The following is a 24,006-nucleotide window of genomic DNA, read 5'->3' as shown; positions in this document are numbered from 1 at the left end:
TCGTTCACCTGCACATCTACCAATGTGATATATGCCATCATGTGCCAGCGATGCCCCTCTGCCATGTACATTGGTCAAACTGGACAGTCTCTACGTAAAAGAATAAATAGACATAAATCAGATGTCAAGAATTATAACATTCATAAACCAGTCAGAGAACACTTCAATCTCTTTGGTCACTCGATTACAGACCTAAAAGTGGCAATTCTTCATCAAAAAAAACTTCAAAAACAGACTCCAATGAGAGACTGCTGAATTGGAATTAATTTGCAAACTGGATACAATTAACTTATGCTTGAATAAAGACTGGGAGTGGATGGGTCATTACACAAAGTAAAACTATTCCACTCCACCCCCACCCCCACCCCTCCCGCTGTTCCTCAGACGTTCTTGTCAACTGCTGGAAATGGCCCACCTTGATTATCACTACAAAAGGTCTTTTTCCCTCTGCTCTCCTTACCTGATCACTCTCGTTACAGTGTGTATGGTAACACCCATTGTTTCATGTTCTCTGTGTATATAAATCTTCCCACTGTATTTTCCACCGAATGCATCTGATGAAGTGAGCTGTAGCTCACGAAAGCTTATGCTCAAATACATTTGTTTGTCTCTAGGGTGCCACAAGTCCTCCTTTTCTTTTTGCGAATACAGACTAACACAGCTGCTACTCTGAAACCTGTCATAGATAATTCAATAGGCTCTGTCCTTTCAGTTCTGCCCACACCACTTTGTACCATCTCACCTGAATGGCAGAGCTTCCAGAAGGGGCATCGCATCAGCAGTGAATGAGGATTTCAGAGAGACTGGTGCTGATATATCACTTTTGGAAATGCCCCATTCTGGAAAAAATGCAGTATAGGAGTATGCAGTATAGGAGGCTATTTGGCAATGAGTAGCCGACCTATCTTGGAGGGACATGTGTCCATAGGCTGGGATCTGAAGAACTGAACCCCAGCTCCCCTGAAGATGTATTAGTGAATCTGACAACTCAGTGAATTCATTCTACCCATCTTCCAAGTTGTGTCTGTACTGTATTACATTGTTGAACTCTCTACAGCTCTGGTATGCCTACAACACACAAAAATGTGTCTCCCTTTGGGAGGTTTTGGAAGGGGTAATTTATTTACTCCTTCATTTATGAAGTTAGGTCATAGATTAAATTTTCTCTTGGAAGCACTGCTCTGTACTTATCTGAACCATATGACCTCTTAGCAAAATATTATGGGAACAATTATTATTATCCAGGCCAATTGTTTTATTGAGCTGAGCCACTGGGGCTCTCTGATGTTTGGAGAAATCATATTTCAATCAAGTTTGTATAGTATTGGCCAGTTCAGCAGGACCACATTCTATTTTAAATGAGTTTCAGTAGATTGGAACAGGACAGGCTTAGAGACAGCCCACTGCAAAAGTAATTAGTGTAGCAGTGTAGTGTAGCAGATTGAGAAGGAATTTAAAAAGGAAATGTATCTAATGATAAGTATAGAACTCAGAGTCAGGATTATTGGGTTCTGATCCTAGCTCTGCTGCTGACTCTGGTATCTTATTGAAGTATTATTGTAGCCATGTTGGTCCTAGAGAGACAAGATTGGTGAGGTAATATCTTTTGTTTTTTGATCTAATCAAAGATATTACCTCACCCACCTTGTCTCTGTTGTATCTTATGTTAGCAAGTAATAAAACACAAAGAGATAAGGTAGAAGAGAAAATAAAAGATAAATCTTTTGCAGGATTTCCCTGCATTTAAGTTAAAATTCTCTTTTTAAAAAAACAAACAAACAAATCTCCAGATAACATTTTTCCACATCTCCCAGGGAATATCTATTGTCCCTAATTATAAGAAGTTCACTGAGTTTGGTGTAAATTCTTGTACATTACTTTGTCTAACACAGACCATGCAGTCCTCCTGTAACACAAATAAAAGTGTTTATTCTACCATTGAAGATGTGTGTCATATATTTATTTAATTAGACATTGCTAGTGTGTTCTATTGCATCTTAGAATACAGGGCTATGGGCCAGATCCTCAGCTGGTGTGAAATGATGCAATCCCATTGACCTTAAAGCCTGACTCTTTACAAAGGGATCCAAGCCTTTAACTGTATAGAGAGAGATTTCAGCTAGTCCTGAATGACCTCATGAGATGGGGGACAAGCACCAAAAGAGCCCTGATCCCACCTGTAAGGGAACAGCATCAGGATGGTGCGAGTTACAGCACTGCCCACAGTTGTACACACCCCAAAGATCATGGGAAGGGGTTATTGTTCTACTTTCTGCACCAGCTACCACTTCAGCCACTGGTCGGGGGGAATGATACTGCACCTGCAGAATGGGTGTTAGATCTGCTCCCACTGCTGCCGGATGTAACTCTGCCTGCGCACATGGTGTGTAGATAGAATGCTCCACGTGGTGCAGTGGCCCTCTGCATCCACCCGCACCATGGCTGTGCTTAAAAAGCCATGACAGAACCCAAAGGGTTTGGTTTAGTAATCAGAGCATGTCATGCAGGAGGCATGTTTCCAGTTTGGACACTTACTTGTGTGACTTCAGGCAACTGACTTTGCCACTTTGGGCCTCATTTTACCAGGTTTAAAATAGTTAAACAAATACTTAACATTGCACATGTGTGCTGTGAGGATTCATTAATTTATATTTGCAAAGCACTTTGAGATTACTTTGAGTGAAAGAGTCAGTGTATTATTATAGTGTGTCTGCAGTCAGATTCCGGTTGGGGAGGGTTGGTTTGATCACAGTTTCAGAAAGCTCTAATTTTGCAGCTGTCAGGGACTCATGGTGTGATCTTAGGCAAGTCACTCACCTGCTCTTCCTCAGTTTCCCTACCTGTATGCCAGGGATAATGCTGTTGACCCTCCTTTATAAAGCACTTGGAGATCAGCAAGTGAGTAGTGTCCTAAAAGAGACATCCTAAAGGTGAACCTATTATTTACAGGTAGCAGATTTACTGGGGCATGCCAACCTGTACAGCACCCTTTTACAAAACAGCCTTTATTCACACCTCTAATGCCAGACAAAAATGACCTAAAAATCTAACTTCAGTCTTCTTTAAAAGGACTGAAGGAGAGATCAAGTTTTAAAATAAACAGGCTCCCTTATGATTTTTACCGCTCACTATAAATTCAGTAGAATACTCCAAGACAAGTAGATACACAAATTTATCTGTACTTCTTGTGTAGCCAGACAGCAGTTCACCTTCTGTCTTAAGGGGACTATTGCACACTGATTGGGCACTCAAAACTCCCACCTAACTTAACTTCTGGGTAGGACATTAACTATACTTAATGAGTGTATTAACAAGCATGTCAAATGGAAGACATGGAAGGTAATTGTCCTGCTCTGCTGAGCATTGGTAAGACTTCAGCAAAAGTTTTCTGTCCAGTTTTGGGCACTGCACTTTAAGAAAAATATGGATAAAATGGAGAAAGTCCAGAAAAGAGCAATAAAAATGATAAAAGGTTTAGAAAATCTGACAGATGAGGAAAGATTACAGAAACAGGGCATGTTTAGTCTTGAGAAAAGAAGACTGAGGGAAGACATGATAACAGTCTTCAAATATGTTAAGGGCTATTATAAATAGGATGGTGATCAATTGTTCTCCATGTTCACTAAAAGTAGGACAAAATGTATTGGCCTAAATCTACAGCAAGGGAGATTTAGGTTAGATATTGGGAAAACCTCTTTCACTGTATGAATTGTTCAGTCTGAGTCTGGTTGATGATCTAAAAACCTGACATAAACTTGATAACAAGGGGGCAAACCCAATTGTGAGTTTGAAAAACTGACACCTACCAATGCTCTAGGTTGGAGTTGGTGTGTGTGTGTGTGTGGGGTATCATATCTGTTAAGCTTTTCACTTGTGGGTAGGTTCTTTTATTGGTATTTTTAAAATAGGTTTTATCTGTAATGCTTTTACCTTAAGAATAAATGTGCTTGCTTAGAAACAGCTGTGTAGAAACTTGTACACTGCGGGCAATGGTCTGTGCATAGCCCTTGGAGAGAAAGCACAGCCCAGGTACAGGCCTTGAGGCAGATTGGTTGGCTGGAGATATTATAGCGTAAGGCAGGGAGCAGACTTAAAACCCCCAGTGGGACAAGGGCTCCTACCCAGATACAGGTGATGGCAGAAGACCTGAGACCTGACTGGGAACTCCTGGAGCGGACCCTGGAGAGGGGGTTACAGATCAGTTACCCTGAAACTGCAACACCTGTCACTAGAGGTTTTTAGGAATGAGTTGACAAACACCTGCCAGGGATGGTCTAGGTTTACTTGGTCCTGCCTCAGCTCAGGGGGATGGACTATACGACCTCTCGAGGTCCCTTCCAGTCCTACATTTCTATGACTTTATACAAGGAAGCTATGCGGTATAACGGCCACATGTTACAGTAAACTTGTTACAGGATTGCTCATTATAGAAAGAGATTCAGAAAAGAGAAGCTCTAACTCAAACCAATGAAACGGGTGAGCCAGACAGAGACTGCTGTGCTTTTCTTCTAGCAACTCAACCTCAAGCAACCTGGGGATTTCCCATCTATGACTCTCATTCTACATTTTACTGTCGGTTAAAAAAAAAAAAAGTACAGTGAAAGATGTTGGGTTTTCCACTCTGTAAGCCGTTTAAATTTAGAAACCTTATTACCATATACCTTCCAGTTAGCATTGCAAAATGGCTTAATCAGTGAAGGAGCCAATTTCAACCCTTCACTGAGCCCACTGAAGTCATGGAGTTACTCCAAAGATGCATTTGACCCCATGGCGTTTTCTCAGAGGGAAAGGTTATTTCAAATGCCGTTGGAGAGGACGGCCTCAGAAGAGAGGACAGCCAATACACTCAAGAGCAGCGAAATACTACTAGAACAGTTGCTGCACTTTTCCTTATGGGAATTCCTCTTGTAAACATCACCAACAATATTTCAGGCCAGATTTTCCTGCATTTGCATGTTTTGCAGTTACCACAGTAGATCATGCGATTGTGAGAAATATGCATACCTCCCACTGCCAAAATATCTTAGCAAATTACCACCATTGCACACATCATTCTGAAAATCTGACCCTTTATTTCATTCCTTGAAGTCTCTCCATAGGGGAAACCCTGAATACAGGGTTGCAATTGTATGTACACCATGCCAAACAAAATTTTACCGTGGCACTAAGACAACTTAATGGGGTAGATTTGTCAATAATGGCTCATATCTTGTGACCCATATGTACTCTACAGGCTGCCTATTCCTGGTTCTCCATCTTTTGACTTGTGTTTGTTCAAAATGGAGGGCAATGTTCAAAAAAGTTTAATGTGCATATTCAGAAGCCTGCAAATTTGGGCCAACGGCATCTATAATAACCACACTTAACTTGGAACTATTGCATGTGTGAGAGGCTAACTTAAAGTTATCCGTGCTGGACTGTCAGTCCTGGACATTAAGAATGGGATTTTCAAAAGTGTTCAGCATCAGTCTGATTCTCTTTACACTGAACCAAAGGGTAAAACTCCCATTGATTTCAAGGGGGAATAAAGCTCAGCATTTTTCCAAATTCCTCTGCTGTCCACAGAATGGCATAGGAAACATCAGCAAACGTGTCCCACATCTCCTCACCAGCTGCACCTTAAAACCCTGTTGTGGAGATATCATACAAGGGTAAGACTAAAGTGCAGTCTGCAAAGCCAATTCATTCCTTGGCTTCTTTGCTAAACTGTTCACAAGGGTGCCAATGAGTGCTATTGTTTGTTATACTCTGTCAGCTAACCGCTGGGTTGAGACCATCTGTAGTACACCTTTCAGCAACTACCAACCGGCCTGGATTTAAGCTGGTAACCCAGAGGGGAAAGGATCTCCATGCCAGCCATTCCCCTGAACTGCCTAGTCCTACTACAAAGTGCTCCAGGATGTAGCTTTGCTTTGGGACATGAGATGGCTCAGAGGACTGCTGATGTGCACCCCCTTTGACTCCTAGATTAGTGGTTTGAACCTTGCCTCAGCTGATAGTTACCAAGAGTCATTGCTCTCTGAGAGCATTATCCTGGTCTACAACAGTACAAATGAGATGATAATTTCAAGCATTTCCGAATGGGCCATTATCCACAGCTGTGTGGGCAATCTCCGCCCTAGCACCACTTTTATTAATAAGTACAAAGCTGCCTGTCCCATACATGTGCAGATTTCACAGCCATACCTTAGGTTTGATCCTCCGGTGCCCACTCCTTCCTAGCCCATTTCTGATCTTATAAATAAAAATAAATAAATAAATAAATAGGCAGGAACTCCAAGCTCTCCTTCTGACATTTTTTCATTTCAATGCGTGTCCCAGGTACCTTGCCAAGAAAATGCAAGAAAGAGCTGCTGGCAGTAAAGCTACGGAACAGGCCAAGCAAGCAGGAACTGGAAGACAGGAACATTTTCCCAAGGAGGACGGATGAGGAACGACAGGAAATCCGGCAGCAAATTGAAATGAAACTCTCAAAGTAAGTCAGTTTAAGAGACGGAAGGAGACAGTCTTTATAGTGAAGTTTCTTCTGTACCTCACCTCACTATACACTTGTCCCTTAGCCCATTTCCTATGGAGAGTCATGCAGAAAAGGACATCATCAACAGCAGCCTTGGCTTCAGGGCCATGCTTTGCTTTTGATCTCTGAGCTCACACACTTCGTGTTGTGGGCTGGTCACTTGATCTCCTCCTTGAATCAGGCTATTCCAGCCTAAAATAAAAAGCAAAACTCAGTGCAGTGATTTAGATCCCAGGCCTGGAATTTATGCTTGCACCTCTCATTGAAGTCAATTGATTGTTCTAGTTCCTATCTTTTGATTAACCACCAAACTTTTCAGCTTTGTCCATACACTGATGGCTGCAATCAAGGATAAAGGCAAGTATCTGCAAACCCCCATTATAGGCAGTGAAAGCTGCAATGTGCACTGGTGGGGGTTAACTGACCCTGTTTCAAGTAAGGGTCAGCTTCAGCAGGGCTTTCTTTGCCAGGGCTAGAGATTTGCAGAGGTGCAGCTCCACAGATGGCTGAAATCTGGGCTAATTGCAAGGGTAGGAAAGTCCTGTGGTTTTTTGTTGTTGTTGTTGTTGGTTTTTTTTTTTTTTTTTTTTTTTTTTTTTGAGTAAATGGCTTAAAAACACTTAACCAGGCAGGGCATGAGGGCTCAGCTGTATAGGAGAAATTTGTACTGCAGTTAGATAGTGTAAGCAAAGATTTACAGAAACCATTAGATTCAAATTGCATTGGTTTAAAAAAAATAGCTAAATGTAGATAATTTGCAAACCTGAATGTTTTAGTTGTGACAAATTGGATTGTTAAATAATCTGTGCTGTGCACTCCCACGCTAGAATAGGCTGTTCTGAATGGCTGCCAAAATGGTTGAAATCCAACTGTGAAAGCGGAACAGGAGTTCATGCTGGAGGCTTTTTAAATATTAATAATTGGAATTTGCTTTTTCAAGAAACAGTTGCTGTTATTCAAGCAAGAACTGGGCCAGCTCTTCAGTCTGTACCTTTAATAAACTTTTGTTTTAGAGGGTTGGGAATGAGGTTGATAGATCAGAGTGCAATTCCTAATGGACCAGTGTCTACACCATAAAACACACCATCATGTTTGGCCCCTCTGCTGGCAATCTCAGCTAAAAAAAGACCAGTGTTTGAACATTAAGAATAAAATATCTCAAAGTACTTTACAAATGTTAGTTAAGCTTCATAGTACCCCGGGATGCTGATAATGGATAGAGAGGATTCATTTTACTTCGTCTTTGTTTATTATCTTTGTTTAATATTTGTATTACGGTAGCGCTTAGAAGCCAACAGATAATGGGACCATATTGTACTGGGCACTGCACAAACAGAGTGAAACACAGACAATGGATTTAACATGCAGGTAGAGTGAACAATGTGATGGTTGACAATCACCACGTTCAGGGCTTTGGAGCTGTGCTCCGGCTCCACTCCAGCTCCAGGCAAAAACCTGCAGCTCCGCGCTCCAGCTCTGGGCTCTGCTCCAAAGCCCTGACCACGTTAGCGCCAAGATGTGAAGCCATCTTTGGGAGTGGATCATGGGGGACGTTCCACCATATATAACTGTCCTGACAACAGCTTAGGACAGAAAGTGAAGAATATATGGGCCTGATCCTGTAAGCCCTGCACATGTGAAATGTCCATTTGCCTTCCTGAGCTATTGGAAGCGTAGGTGCATTTTAGGCAGGCAGAAGTCCCTGACTTGCAATTTGGCCAAGCTACTGGGCTTAACAGTCTTATAGGCTTCTGCAAAATTACGATGTGATCTGTAGTAGGAGGTCAGGAGCCTGATTTTACAACTCATCTGAAACACTTGGAAAAGTGCCTCCCGATGCTAGCCTGGGACATTTGTACAGTCTTCACCGAAGCGTGAAGGGTGTCATCTAGTGAATCTCCAACATCTCTTCCTGCTGCAACAGTTGGGTGCTCCTTGGAGGTCTCCTGTCTAACTACCAGCTCAGCCTAACCCTAGTTTGCTTGTGAGAGCTAGCAGAATCTCACCACAACATAGGATGGCTACAGGCCATTCCCCTTTCTTTGTGGGTACCATTTAGCCACTTTGTGGTGGAAAAGGAAAATAAGGTTAAGAAATTATGCCTGAAATTTAGTGTCAATATAAGGACTTACATCATAAATGCCTACCAGAGGAGCATAATGCATGATCATGACTGGAAGTTGTGGAGGGCAAGGTTTGGTGTACAGATATAAAGAAGACAGACAGCTGATGAGGAGCAGTCTATGATGTAAGTTATTAATCTGGTAGGTAATGTCTACAGATGGCTGAAAGGGCATGCTCATTTAGTGTAATTGAAGACATGCTTTCATTTACCTCCTCCTTATTCCCAGAACTCAGCAGGCCGAGTGCCACTCATGAAACAGAAGGTGCAGAGATTGCTAGAATAGCCTGCCATGCAAAACAGATCGGAGCTAGTCCCCTGCATAATTTCTGAGCAGATATGAGCACTGGGACAGCTTGCTCTTTGTTCATCAACCAGAATAGAGCATGACGATGCAAACAAGCTCGGCCAGCAGATAAATCATGGGAAGATATTTTCACGATGAAAGCCGCGCACATGTCAAAGATAAGCCCATTTTGAAAATACAGAAATAAGTAGTGTCCTGGGGATATCCCCTCTGAATGTCTGACTCACTTTGGGGAGAGCCACAGAAAAAACTGACTTCTCCCCAAAAGTCCATACCATGTTTTACACTAAACTCAGTGCATACTTGGACAGGAGTTTGTAAGTTTAGTTAAGGTGGTGGAGATGCCTATGCAGTACAAACCCAAGTTGAGATTTTCAAATACCTTAAATCCATTTCAGTGGGAGAGTGTGGCTAAATCCCTTAGTTGGCTTTGAAAATCTCAATGGTGATCAATGAAGCTTATACAGGGCTTAAATTCTTATAGAACATTTCCCTGATCTGTCCCCTCCCCGCCATGCTATAAAAACTACAGAGGGTTGGAAAATATTTACCTGACCTCTGCTCTGGACAACTCCGGCTGAATTTAAGCCCTCAGTTTATAGATGTGGAACCCACTAGTGAGTTCTCAGATTTAAGGAACTCTCTTTATCTTAGGATCCAGCATCTGGTTCCAGTGGAAATTGCTAATCTCTGTGTGATCTGACCACCATGTAGATGGATTTCAGCGCACGGCAGCTACTGTTCCAAAGATAGCATTGTGATGATAAATGCTGAGTGGGACTTACTCAACTACGAATCCAAATGTACAATCCAATTACAAACCTGTCCTCTACACGCTAAGGCTGTGTCTAGAGATGTGATTCCCAGCTTGCACATGTAACCCTTCTGCCCATCAGAGTTGGCAGCAACAAGGGCCGGGTTCAGTATCTAGGGGATCCATTCCAATAACACAATGCAAACCGGCTCGAGCCCCCACCCAGTGACCTGGGACAAATATATACCACCCCCGCTGGGCGCCTCCAAGAGGCAATACTTCCCCTCTCGCAAGCACATAGTCTGAGTGTAGCAAAAAGCCTTTTAATAACAGAGAGAAACAATGTGGCATTATGTTGGGGAAACACCACCAACAGGATTCATAACACAACCCATGAGCAAAAAAAAACCCACCCCAAGCAAATTGGGGCATGCCCCTTTCCCTTTGGTTCTTGAGTCCAGCAACCCCAAATCACCCAAAGTCCCAAAAGTCCAATGACCCAAAAGTCTCTGTCCCTGGTCAGGGCAGCCCCAGAGTTCGAAAGTTTATCTGCGGAGCTTTTTACCTCCCAACCTGGGTGGAGATGGGACGGGGGTAAGAGGCACCTTACATGATCTGAAGCTGACCGCCCCACAGCTCCATAGGCCTTCGCTCCACTCCGCCAGCCGCCCCACGAACTCCTTCGTTCAGCTCTGCTCCGCGGCCCACAAGCAGCTCCCACCGTCCCACGAACTGCTCCACGTCCCACCAGCAGCTCCTGCTGTCCTATGAACTGCTCCACCAGCCTGTCCACAAGGCACTCCAGCCCTCCCGCAAACTGCTCCACAATATATCTTCAGGCTCCCCCACTACTTAACACAACGCTCAGTGATTTCAGCTCTTAGTCAGTTCAGCTCTTTGGTGAATTCAGCTTGTAGTAGGGGAGCCTCAGTGCTGGTACACTGTTAGCCCAAAGTGAGCTCAGCAGCCTGTAACTAGACTCCTAATGGAATCAAAATTAGCTCTGATATTCCACAGTGGAGAGAGGAGGAAGTGCAATTAGCATGTAAGGCCCTCACCAAGGGGCCCATGCCTCCAAGTATTAATACTTGTCCCCAGCCTCTCTGAACCCATGACCCTTGCCTAGCGAGTGCCACTTAGTTGATGGTGAGTCCCTCCATCATAACAAAAGGCCAAATACAGTTCCAAGCACAGTTCCCATAATCAGGGTAATAACAATTTATTCTTCCTGCCCCAATAACAGAGACACTGGGGATCCCACAGCAGCCAAAGTGACCATTTAGGCAGCTATGGCCTCATTCTAGGCAGGGTGGGTGTGCCTATGCAAATGAGATCAGCCTCTGAAGTTCTTTTCCACAACTTGCCACACCTCACCACCAGATGTCAGGGTGGAGCTCATCCTGACACTGCTTACACACAGACATACCTATGCTAGCTCTCACTGAGCGAGTGCACTAAAAATAGTAGTTTAGCCACAGTAGCACAGGCAATTGGCACAGGTTAGCTGCCCCCAGTACATACCATGGGGTCCAGGCAGGTTTGTATTCAGGCCGGCTTGGCCATGCGGTCGCTTGCTGCTGCCTGTGTTACCACGGCTACACTGTTATTTTTAGCACTCTAGCATGATGAGAGCTAGTGTGAGTATGTCTACACTCCTAGCTCTAGCTATAGCCTAGGAGATGAGATAGAACTGGGAGACTCATTGTTCAATAGCTGACTGAATCTTGATAAACTAGCCAGTAGACAGGCAGCCATGTTCCAGATTTGTTGTTTACCAGCTGTATCCTCATGGATTTGAAGAAGTTCTAGGGTAGCTAGCGAAGTCCTTCTGTAACACCGACAGACCACGGTTGTCGCAGGCGGGATCAAACCTGGAACCTATGGAGCTTGGTGCATGAGCCTCTCCTGCATGAGCTAAAGGCCAACTGGCTGTTAGCTAAGGCTGTAAAGCAAACTCATTAATCTCTCTCTCTAAGTGGTCTCGGTGCCACTAGATGGGACAGAACACCACACCCAAGCGGTGTGTGGGTTACACTTCCATCCTATCTTTAAATCACTAGTTTTACATGACACAATGTTCTGCCGGATGGAAGGAGAGCCATACTTAAATATTTTATGAACATAATGAAATCATTATTGTACAGTTAGTCAAAAAATGGGAAAACTCTTCATGAAAAACGGGTCCCGTTGCTTCACCAAAAAAAATGTCAACATTTAAAGATTCTGGATCAATTCTAACTGATAGATATAATAGCTGGAGAGAAAGTGGACGCTCAACTTTTGCACTGATAAATAGTTACACAGCCAGACCCACAGCACCCCTTCCTCACTCCAACTTATCAGGCGACCTCCTCATTCCCCATCAGTACCGAATCCTGAAAACTCCTTAAGCAGATTCTGCTTATTCCAGTATAAATCCATTGACTTCAGTGAAGTTGCTCCTGTCTGACATCAGTGTAAGTGGGGGCAGAATCCACCACTTGCTTTCTTTGTGTTATTTACTAGATTTATTTTATCTCTCTCCTTTCTCCCTATTTCTAATCAAATAAGTCAGAGGTTCTCAAACTGGGGGTTGGGCCCCTCAGGGGTGTGTGAGATTATTACACGGGGAGTCGTGAGCTGTCAGCCTTCACCCCAAACCCCACTTTGCCTCCAGCATTTATAATGGTGTTAAATATATTAAAAAGTGTTTTTAATTTATAAGTGGGGGGTCGCACTCGGAGGCTTGCGATGTGAAAGGGGTCACCAGTACAAAAGTTTGAGAATCACTGAAACAAGTCAACCACTTGTTGCTATGGAAATGTGCCCCTCCCCAAATAGCAGTATTCCATATTTCCCCAGATTGTCTCATTCAGTACTATTCATCTCTTACTAATTTATCTGTCCCTGATGCTTCAGGCCATGATAGACACTGGTAATAATCTATTGTGCGCTAGACCACTGCGGTTCTGATGAGCCAGGCTCCTGACATTCCTTATTCGCCTTCACTATGTGTTCTGAGTGCAGATAATAAGACCTCAGTGGCATTAAATGAATTGAGCCCATTATGTCAAGAGGTTAAAAAAAATTTGCAAATATGATTATTTGCAATAACTGCTCTCTGTATGACGGACTTCCTTCATTCTATAAGGGATTTAAGCGGAAACCCAGAGGAACAAAATGATCTTTAGAACAAAGAGCAATGCGTAGAAAGGCTGTTTAATTAATTTAGGACATTATTGAGACTCTTTTGAAAGTTAATATCCGAACTGCCAGGGTGGCTGTTACTTCCATAGTACGCCTTGTACAGGCACACTCAGAAACACTCCTTTATTGCTTAATGTCTCAATGAAAACATGAATTCCTAGAACAAATTATACTTGTAATTTTCACTTCATGTTCCGCTTTGCTTCCTCGGGTGTTTGCATAAGTAGACATGATGCATTAAGCAGTATTCAGTAGAGATGTGCAGAAACAGGAGCTCAGCTGGTATGGTGCTGAGGGCTATATAAGGACTTATTAAAACAGACAGCCATGGATATTCACTGGCCCCAAAAATTCCATATGTGGGTGCTTAGCACTAAGCAGCCCCAATCTGGAAATTCTGGCGGTGGTACACTGCGGCATGCTGAGAGCATTTCTCATCAATGCAAACTCTGGAAGGCAGTTTTCCTTATGCATTTGTGTGTGGTGCCAGGAACTTTGTAGTTCCAGGGCTGTCCTGTGGTTCCTGGAAGTGCGCCTCTGAGTGGGGTGGCACAAAATATCCCTCATCCAGCCATGAGGTGACAGCTGTCACAAACTGCTCACCCTTGCCCCCGGTTGGTTTGTACCACTGTATCATTCATGGCACTACACAATAGTGAAAAGATGACAAACCAGTAACAACAGCTTGGAGTCTGAAGACAAAGAGCAAGCACAGAGGGCCAAATTCTCCTCATGCTTACACCATGCCATCGGCAGTAAAAATAGCAGTAGCTTACACTGAGAATCAAGCCCACAGTGCCTAATTTATCTGATCTTAACTGTATTGTGACAGGGGCTAGGATGAAATCATGGAATTGGGCCAGAGGAGATTTCCCTGGAAAATTGTGCTAATCCACCAAACAAAGGCTGTGATTGCTTTCCCAAAACTGCACACACCACCTGAGGAGACACTTGAGAGAGGAAACCACAACACCGCCTGGCACAAAGACATAGATCTTTTGAGGAGACAAACTTTGGGAAACATGGATTCCATTTTCCCCTCAGTGTGCATACAAGAAGTTTTTATCATGTACCTGGGGCATCATGCTCCATGCTGCGAGAGAATTGAGAAACCCCATCACATTAGACCTCCACACTGCCACTTGCCTATTTTCATGGCTGATAACTTTTTGTTTGTTTGGAAAACATTCAAAGTCTTCCAGGGTCTATAAAGTTACATCCCATCTTGAATGTGAAACAGCAGAGAAGGTGGGGCCACAGCATCAGTGTTCCAGCTTCTCCCTGGCAGAAGCATCAGATTTGATTTGGGAGGTGTGTAGCTACGTGGGTTTGATCAAGGCTTCAGGTGACTGTTTTCTTTGGTTTCAATCAGACAAGGTTCTGAGTTACTACAGCTCTGATGTCAGACTGAACTTACCCACATGCTTAGCTTTAAACATGTGCTTTAAGCATCCTTGGGATACTTTCTTGAACTGGGCACTCCGTTTGGAAATCGGCCCAGGTTCAAATGGATTTTAGTGAGCCTTTTGAGAAGCCTCATCCGATTCCCAGGCTCGCTGCAAAGAGAACTGGGTGGATGGATTCCCTCCACCCCCGCCTGCACAGAATTTCACTGATTTCAAGCCACACAGGTATTCAGGTGGTTTGTGATTTTGTTGGGAACATTTAGCATTGAGCTTTGCTCTCGAGAGAGAGAAAGAGAGAGGCATAAACACTGAGATTTACTGTCACAGCTCCTTATCTATGTACAATGGGACAAAGGGTGTCCTTATTCGGTAGAAGTTATCTTCAGGTAAGCGTGTCACTGATGCTAAAAATAATCAGTCAGAGAGTGCAGCGTGGGTGTCTGTGCAATTTCATGCTTTTCACCCAGGCAGCAAGAGCTATCTATAGGGCTGCAATTTAACTCCGTAGGAGCGCACGTAAATTAATAGAGGCTCCCCTTCTTCTTGTTCCGCGCTGACTCAGGCATTTCTAATGAAGATATTTATTTGTGGTTGCTTTATTTATTGCACAATGTTTTGGTTGGTTGCTATATTTTATTAAGGGTTTGTGCAGTATCTCAAGTGCTTTGGCAGGCTGGTGCTTTATACACCACCTTTATTATTCGTGTATTATTCTAAAACCTGTCAACCTTTATTGTTATTATTTATGTTTTACTGTCGCTCTTTCATGATGGAGAACTGAGCCTGAAAAGGAGATGAGGAGAGGGAAGTTAGGACTGAGATTTTTCAAAGCTACCTGAAGGATTTAGATGTAAGTGTCCTGTAAATGTTAACGTTCTACCTGTGTTCTGCTCGATGGTGGTAGACTACCAGGCAGTAGCATATTCCATCCATAGGTGTGGGGGCTGCCGCACCCCCTGGCTTGAAGTGGTTTCCATCATAGACAAGGTTTACAGGTTGGTTCAATGGCTCTCAGCACCCCCACTCTACAAATTGTTCCAGCACCCCTGATTCCATCCAGCAGTGTCCAGAGTCCCTTTCAGGAAGAAAGCTGCATGCATGTCTAAGTTCATGGAGACTGGCTTGTTCTCAGAGGCTGTCTCACTAGAACACGGGAGGGTAGTGTTGAAACTGGTACTGCTTCTCTGGATAAATGGAAGTGTGTTCTCCAGGGCTGTCAATCTCATAATTCTGCAAGCTCTAAACTCCCTTAGCTCTTGTATTTAGTACAGTAAAAGGAGGGACAAGGCACACTTTCAAACCAGCATTTTAATGTATGGCCAATGAATTAGCACATGAACCCATTTGCACATGCAAACAGGTGCACAAGCAATTTTGAGAAGGCATAATTCAAGCGGCTACTTTGTAAATATGGCCCAGTGTATTCTAGTGTTATAATTAATAGAACACAATCACCATACCAAGAGCACAACTTTACATAAGTAAACAGAGTTACGAAGTTAACCCTGAAACTTAGGAGATTCCTATAGTGAAAGTGAACACGTCGGAGATTGTGCAAATAAATCAGATCACAAAGGCTGGGATGTTGGTTCTCACCCTGATAAACTGAATCCAAAATGCACTTTTGCATATTTCAATGATTTACCAGCAGTTCTATAGACAAGCCCAGGAGCCCATGGAAAATTGCACATGCCTGGATGTGCCTAATTTGCTCATAGTTTGTTATGTAGATAAGATAGTTGTAGATGCAAAATAGCCCATGATATTCCTAACTTCCTAGGACTCAAGCCAGGTGAGATCTTTTCCAGCTCCAACATAGGCTTCCTGAGCGACTTTGAGGAAGTCGCCTACTCTGTGCCACTATTCCCCCATCTGTTAAATGGGGATAAAAATACTTCTGGATCAAAAGAGAGAAGGCTCAACTGTGTTTCATGGCTATGTAACTGACACGTCACCTTAGGCCCCAGTTTGTGGCTCCTCTCAGATCTGATGAAGCTACAAATGAATTAGAAAAGAATATACTGTATGTTGCTCTTCTGGCTCCACGTATACATGACACACACGGACCAGCTTCTCTCTTTTTTAAGAGGCAGAGAACCGTTTGTGAGGAGCAGATCTTACTCCCTTTAGTTCAATCAGAATGCTATTCTATTACCCAAACCATCTCTGACTGTATAATGATGATCTCCTGTGAACATAAATTGTGCTTTGGGCTCTCCAGACGCTAGTAATCTGCAAGCAGAAGTGCATGCGTGCGTCCCTAATGGACTACACTTCATATGTTAATTAATTAATTTTGAAGCATACTGGCAGTTCTAGGTGAGAACTGTGATCTCAGATTCCACAGAGGGTCTGCTCCATTGCTCCACTAAAAGAGCGGATCACCAGCTCAGGCCAGCCTGCGGAGCGTCCGATAGCCTGAACTCAAACCTCCTTCCACGTACACCAGTACATTTATAGGCTGCACCCATGTGAAAGGGTGAAAGATGGGGAGAGCCTAACCTTGTGAATTTCCTATTGGAGCATATGGCTCCAGTCTGCTTCCACAGCATGCCTGCAGCTGTAGAAATTTTGAGATGTAGATACAGTATAGACACCTGTGGTACCCCATACAGTGAGAGGCAGCCATGAATTATGTATTACTCCCGCAGTGGGTGTATGTTATTACTGATTTACCGGGCAAGATATCATGGAGTGAATCACCCACCCTTTTGGCTGCAGAAATATGGTGTTTCCTTGGTGTTCTCCTCTCTAAGAATTGGCCAAGACTAACTGTTCATCTCATGAGATCCGATTAGATCCCAGCCTGAGCTGGTAGGACTGGTAGCCATCAATAAATACTGTAAGTAGTACAACCTCCTCCTTCCGCAACACAGATCATGACTCTACCATTGCATTTCATGCAGACTCAAAGACAGAATCTTATTTCCCCAAGGCTCTGGCTTCCCTGCTGCAAAACTGAGTCAATGCAAAAAAGCACAGTTTCTACTATACGGAAGTTACCTTAGGGATGCTGGGGAATGAAAGGAGAAAATAACTATTTAGGAAAAAGAATTTGGAGAGAAAAACGAACAGAAAAAAAATACAAGGCACTTCTTGCTTTAAATAGAACAATATTTAATAAATGTTTGTACGGGCTTGCAAATCATTGATATAGTTCTAGCTAAATCTGCTTTATTCCATTCCCTTTTCCACCCTGGCAAATTGTATTGGGTATAATCGTGCCTTCTTGTTTTCTTTACTTAAAAGCAGCTTAGGTCAAATACAGGGCACAGCTATTTTCTATTGATTGTTCACCTTTCAGTGACCTCTCTCTTGACCCCTTGGTGCTAGGTAGAAGTTAGGTTTGGTGTCTCTTGGGAGGTATGTTTGCTGATGCAGATTATGTATCAAGAGGTCAAAAGGAATCCCTGGATTTATAAATACACGGTGAAGGATTTATTTAGTGAAATGAAAAAAAAAATACCAAGTGAACTGTAATGTTGAAATCTGACAGGGAAGCACTTGTATTAAACAGCAAGTAGGTGGTTTAGTGTAAATTGTGCCATATTAAAAGGACTCCAGGATGGTTTAATTTTTCAAAAGACAGTTATAGTCAGGCTGTATGATGGAATTGCCCAGAGGAGAAAGAGTCATTGCCTTCTGAGGCTGGAGCCAATACTCCATGCAAAAATCCAGCTTTTCAGCCGACTGTATCCAGGCAACCAGAAAACATGTCAGCTTGCAAAATCAGCATGCTGGTAAAATCTGAGTCTTAAATTGCATTGCAATGAGGTCCATCCGTTCTAGCTCAACTGATATGCTGCAAAGAGGTGAGATTTGCTTTTGTCCTTAAAGAAAATGAAGAAAATCATTCTGCCAAGATGCAAACTGTAAAAGACAATCTAGTGACTCAGTCTAGAAACCATTCTCTGTAAGAGCTAACAGATCTTGAGCTGCCCTGGGTTTGCTTGGTATGGTTTTATTAATTTAAAAAAAAAATGAAATTTTAGAATGGTTAATATTTTGTTTTACAGCAGTCATGTACCGAGAAAAAACCTACTCTGTATAAATAGCCAGCAGTGTGTTGCAAAGAGAAAAGGCTAATCCATTAGCAACCTGTAAATGCCTTATATCAGACAGGATCTCTCTCGAATAAGAATGCTCCTGTATATCATATAAAGTGGCCAGACTTCTTCAAAATAACAGCCATTAAAGGAAGAGAAGAATTATCCTCTTTCTGAAAAAAAATATTAAAGTGAAACACCCCATACCATTGCAAGGAAAAATGACATTTTTTACCCACCATTTAGTTAACTGCACTTTAAAAAAGTGTTGGCAGCCTGTTTCTAATCCAAAGAATATAATGTAGAGTGTGATTAATGTACCCAGGGTTTTTAGTGTACTCTTGATTAGAACTGGACTAGGTGGGTGAGGTTCTGTGGCCTGCAATGTGCAGGTGATCATGATGGTCCCCTCTGGCCTTAACGTCTATGAGTCTGGAGGCCAGGACTCCTGGCTTCCAGTCTCATTTTTACTAATGAGACCTTAAGCACATTGCTTAGCTTCACTGCACCACATTTTACTCATGGCTGCTCCTGTACCCAGAGTGGGGTGGGGATGGGGGTCACATCCTAATAGATAGAGCAAATTGATGCCCACAGTGCACCAGCCCCTCTCCACAGACTGGGTGGGAGCAGACGGAGTAGGGTAAGGGAAGGGCTGTAGCCTCTGTTCTTCCCAACCCCCATTCTGGCAATTTGTTCACTGTTAGGAGGAGGAGCGGATATCCCCATTGATGGGCTGCTCTTGTGCTCTGCCCTACTGTCAGCCACATAAGGTGTGTTGCGGGAGAGGCTCTGGGTGTGTTCCCACTCACCAAGCACATGCACACTTATGCATGGGCTGATCACAGCCTAGCCCTGTATGTGTGTGAAAGGAACATACCCCCGAGAGGCCACATCTGCAGCACTGGGACTAGCATGGGGCTTAAACTTGCAGCTGCTTGATGGAGTGACAGATCACGGGAGGATGTGCTTTAAAGAAATGACATAGCATTGCTTTTTCTAGCTTTGCTGAGGAACTACCGGGGGTGGTGAGGTGGTTGGGGTTAGTCAGGCTTTCACTGCTCTGCTTAGCTCTTCTGTGGGGTTTGGTTTTGTGTGTCATAGGAGCGGGCCTGAATACTGATGAAACTGAAACACATTTGGTCCAATCAGGCAGTTGTATTATAGGCTATATCTTTGCATACCAAACACATGTGGCCAGATCCTCAGCTGGCACTAGTCAGCATAGCCCCACTGACTTCAGTGGAGCCATGCCAATTTACACCACCTGAGATTATGCCGCCCCCTGACCTTTCCTGGAAAGGCAATGGACCAGGTGAACCAAAGGGCATTCTGGTACACATGGAGTTTCTGAGCACAGTAGATATTCTTCAGCATGCATACTTCTCCATTTGGAACCCCTTGGATCCTAAAAGGGCCAAGGACTTTTCCTGGATGTTGATCTTTGAGCCAATCTCAAAGATATCAGTGCAGCTGTCAATTATTCAGAAGGCACAGAGCCTAGCTAAAGGGACAGTTATTCTTTTTGATGAAAGTGACATGAAGGAGGACACGTTGCTTTGCAAAGGTTCAGTTAAGCTCCCACGTGGTATTCCTGTGGTGAGACATATGACCTATAACAAAATACATTTGACAGTTTGTCAGGCTGGTGTTGGGGAACAAGCATTAAACGGTTTGTCCTGTCTCAGTTGTAAGACCTGGGTTTGTCACAATTGCAAGAGCTTTAAAACAGGACAGACAACTAAGAACAAAGCTGGATTCTAGCTAAAGCAATGGAGGTTTTAAGCAAAGTACTTTTACAGCCTCATATGGTAACAGAAGGGGCAGTAAGGCTGATTTATTTTGAAAGAGCACAAAGGTTACAAACAGGTTTTCAAGAAAGTCTCTCCCTATGTTGAAAATATAAAGGTCAGATTCTGATCATAGCTATAAATCTAGAACACCACCATTGAAGTCAGTGGCTGAATTCTCATTGTGCAGCCATAGCATCAAGGGCCCCTAGTGTCAAAGTGATCTTAAAGGGAGTGTAAATTACATTTATGTATGCTATACACTGCCCAAGTAATGTAGAGGGGAGATAACAATGAGGCCCAGTTACTCCAGACTAGTGCTGGTCAAGACTTTTCTGCTGGAACAGTTCTCCATCAGAAAATATTGATTCAACGACATTGAAACATTTCCTGAGAACGTATCAAGTTCACCAAAGTTTTTGACAGGACATTAGAAAATGAAACATTTCAACCTTATTGAAATGATCCATATTGACAATGAGTCAAGGTGATTCAGTCAAAACTGAGCGTTCAGATAAGGTCAAACAAAATATTTTGGTACATCTGTGCTGTGAAAATTCGAGGTTTCAACTTTTCAACCTGACTCAGGGTGAAACCAAGTTTCCAAAAGACTGGAATGCCCCACAAGACAGAAATTCCATTCTTTTACCTGCTATATTTTAGACTTACACCACCATAACTGAGCTCAGACTCTGGCCCAAAAATGTAGATCCAAGAGATGATGTGTACTGAACAGCACGGGGTGAATAGCTCACATTTAAATTCAGATCCATTTAGAGGGGACCTAGTCATAATGATCTAAATTCTGATACGCTGGGTGGTACATCATGTGGTGAGTAACAGTCTCATTTACTTAATGGAACTATCTGAGTACAACAGTACTAAACAGGAGTCAGGGTGGCAGAATCTTGAATTCTGGCCACGTCACAACCTTGAGTTCTCTGTGGAACTCCTTAGGGAGCTCTATGCAGAGTCCCACACACACGCTGATGGCAGGGTGTACTCCAAATACACCGTAATAAGCGAGTGTTACATTAAGAGAGACAGGTCTTTCTAAGCGCAGGCCACATAACAGATTGGAGTGCTGTGCCACTTTTAAAGAGAGCCACAATGCACTGTCAGAACCTGTTATCTGGGGGCATGGGGTGGAGTGGATGGCTCAGGTCTGCTTTGCATCCTGCTGATACTAATTGAGCAGTGAGCTAGCATTGCCCAGGAGGAAAACCGTGTCTGTGAGAGAAGGAGAAAGCAGTGCAGCGTAAGCATGTCACCAGCTGGGTGGCAAGAGCAATCTGCAAGCAGGGATACCCCCATCCTTTGGGAATGCTGTGTGGGTGGATGAAGGGAGAGGCCTGGGAGGGTTTTGGTTACAAAGGAGAATTCGCCCAGAAAGATCTTTGCAGTTCTAACCAATGTGTGATTGTACGTATGGCAGGAAGTGGGGCTATTTGTTCCAGAAGTGTCTGCAGTTTTAGGGATCACGTCTCGTTTCGTGCTTTGCTTTAGGGATTATACAAAAACATAATAACATGTTTTCATAGACTTACTTCTGACTGAGAAAGTTTGTATTTGGCAGAGAAACGGACACCCCAGCCAGCATGCAGTGTATAGGCACATGCTGTCTCCACCTAGGATTTGAGATGGCTGGGTTAGCTGGATCATTTGTGTAGAGACCATAGGTTGGCTGTTCCTTCAAGCCACCAGTGCTGTAACGTCTCACTGGCTATAATTACAGAGATGCTTCTAAAACTTCAAAGGCTTTGCAGATTGCCAAGGGCTCCCTTTATAAATAGTTCAACTCATTGGGGGAAGACAATACTTCTCTTGAGAGCTTGCATCACGCAGGGAAATTCTCAGCATTTTGCATCAGTGAAAAGAATGGTCATCCTCAAAGATTTTTGCATTAATTGAAAAGAGCAGGGGAAGGAGATTTTTGCAGATGCTTGTTAACTCAGCTTGGTGAGCAGTGCTTCTCAGCATCTTCTTCAACTGACCAATCAAGCCGTGGTTTCTTGCTGTATCCCAAATCTCACTCCGGGGCACCTGGACCACTGTTTGTGGGTTAAGTGTGCAGAATTTCAGGATCTCAAAACTAGCCGTAGTGCTAGCCGTGCATCCTAGCTGAATTTGAACAGACTTTAGTGTTCATGCAAGCCAGGACAGTGGCTGCTGAGTTTTCTCCGTGAATGAGGAATCAATTCCACAGCCTGTTTACACAGGCAAAATTCACCCTTATACAGCTCATTAAACCTAGAAGGCCCTTCTGTGGCCTAGGCCCTTAAAGAGACATTGACAGTCAGTAACCCACAAATACATTCAGAATCCCTCTTGCCTAATTGCAAGATAACCCTATGTGGCTTTGCTGGAAAGCCCAACCACTGCAGCCACTTGCTACCACTCTGCTCATGCTACGTGTGCTGGATTTGAACCCAAGGAGCAGAGTTTCCAAAGTGGTTAACAGAGAGGCTGCTCCTAGCAGTCTGCTGCACTCTAGAGGCAGAGGCCTCCAAGGGATGTAGAGCACATTGGCCAGAGCATTTGAAAGCTCGTTAAATACCAAGGAGAGAGAAACGGAGAAACAAATGGAGTTTGCTCCCCTCTCTGTACCCTCCAATTCCCTCCTGTTTGGGAACAGATTCTATGTTATGCTTTTTGCTTTCTCACTCATTACTGTGCACATTGCCTGGTGTGTTTAATGGTTTTTCTCTCGGTTGTTTTTCCTGCTGTTTCAGTGACAGATGTCTCTATGTTAAAATCCAACATATTCTGCAGTAAGAATTAATCCCTGGGATTTCCATCGCAGGCGTTTGTTTGCTCAGAAGCACCAACCTGCTTACATTTTAGACATGCTGGTAACTGGTCTGAAACATTTGTTCGTTCTCCTCTTCTTGGGCATGCTGGGCTTCCAGTTTTTCCCGCAGCTTCAAAGCGAGGACTAGCATTTCATGGCTAAGCAAGTTGCCCTCTTTTGTCCGCCTGCAAGCGGAGGACAGACTCAGAGAGGAGCTCCTGATATGCGTGTACTGTACAGAGCTCAGCATGGTGCTATCTTAAGTCGTTCACTGGTTCACTTTCTTCCCACAGGCTGATCAGACGTTTTAATGAAAATCCTGGGCCTCGTGCTAGGAGGTGCTGAATGCCTTCAATGTTCGCTGGGGGTTCAACCTGTGTCTGTAGTTGAATGTTTGTTCAGTTGTGGTTTAATACGTGAATTAACATGACTGTAAATTCCAGATTGAACAAACATTATTTGCTAGTTGTGTTTAAGCCTAGGCTGGGAGCAGAGATGTGTGTCCTGAAACAGATGTTTATATTGACTATACCGGAATTTATAGTCATGTTAGCCAACATGTAATCATTAAAACACAATTAACAATTAAAGCATAGTCATAACCTAGGGGCCTTTGAAAACTGGGCCTGATATTGGGGAGATCCTGCAACCTTCATTGAATTCAGTGCTCAGAACCTCTTAACACCAGGCCATTGGTGCCAGCAAGGACTTTTTGCCCTAAAAATCATGCAAACTGTTTCCTTTTCATGATGGCAAACTAGCAATTATGTGGCTACAAAGTGCCAAACTCAGGTTTGCTAAAGTAAAAAGACATTATTAGCCTCTAGGTTTAAAGAGGAGCATCATCCCAGTACAAGCTCCAAGAGGAATCTATGGCTAGTCAGAAAAAAAAAATACTCAGAGTGGTTAAAATTCAGATGAGTCAGTCACTCCCTTTCTGGAAACTCTTACCCACGGATGCTATACACAGCCCTCCTTAGTACTGCTTCATGCTTCTGCTTTGCAGATGAAAATATCCCACTAACTGCACAACAATAGGGATGAGAGCAAGACTGGATCAGACAAATCAGGTCACAGCTGCCTCGGC

General features: G+C 43.4%; 1 protein-coding gene across 5 annotated transcripts in view; it reads left to right on the top strand.

Annotated features, from left to right (window-relative positions):
* The window catches only part of PHACTR3 (phosphatase and actin regulator 3), a 167,129-nt gene that overhangs the window by 114,787 nt on the left and 28,336 nt on the right, over positions 1–24,006 (top strand). For all 5 annotated transcript variants that reach the window (XM_048820209.2, XM_048820212.2, XM_048820208.2 and 2 more), the window contains one exon: positions 6,322–6,475. In XM_048820209.2, the coding sequence (XP_048676166.2) occupies positions 6,322–6,475 (154 nt within the window). The remainder of the gene's footprint in view (positions 1–6,321; positions 6,476–24,006) is intronic.

Source organism: Caretta caretta, chromosome 13 (genome assembly GCF_965140235.1).
Source record: "Caretta caretta isolate rCarCar2 chromosome 13, rCarCar1.hap1, whole genome shotgun sequence".
NCBI classification, from domain to species: domain Eukaryota; kingdom Metazoa; phylum Chordata; order Testudines; family Cheloniidae; genus Caretta; species Caretta caretta.
The sequence above is the reverse complement of the archived record's forward strand: the minus strand, read 5'-3'. Positions and strand labels throughout refer to the sequence as shown.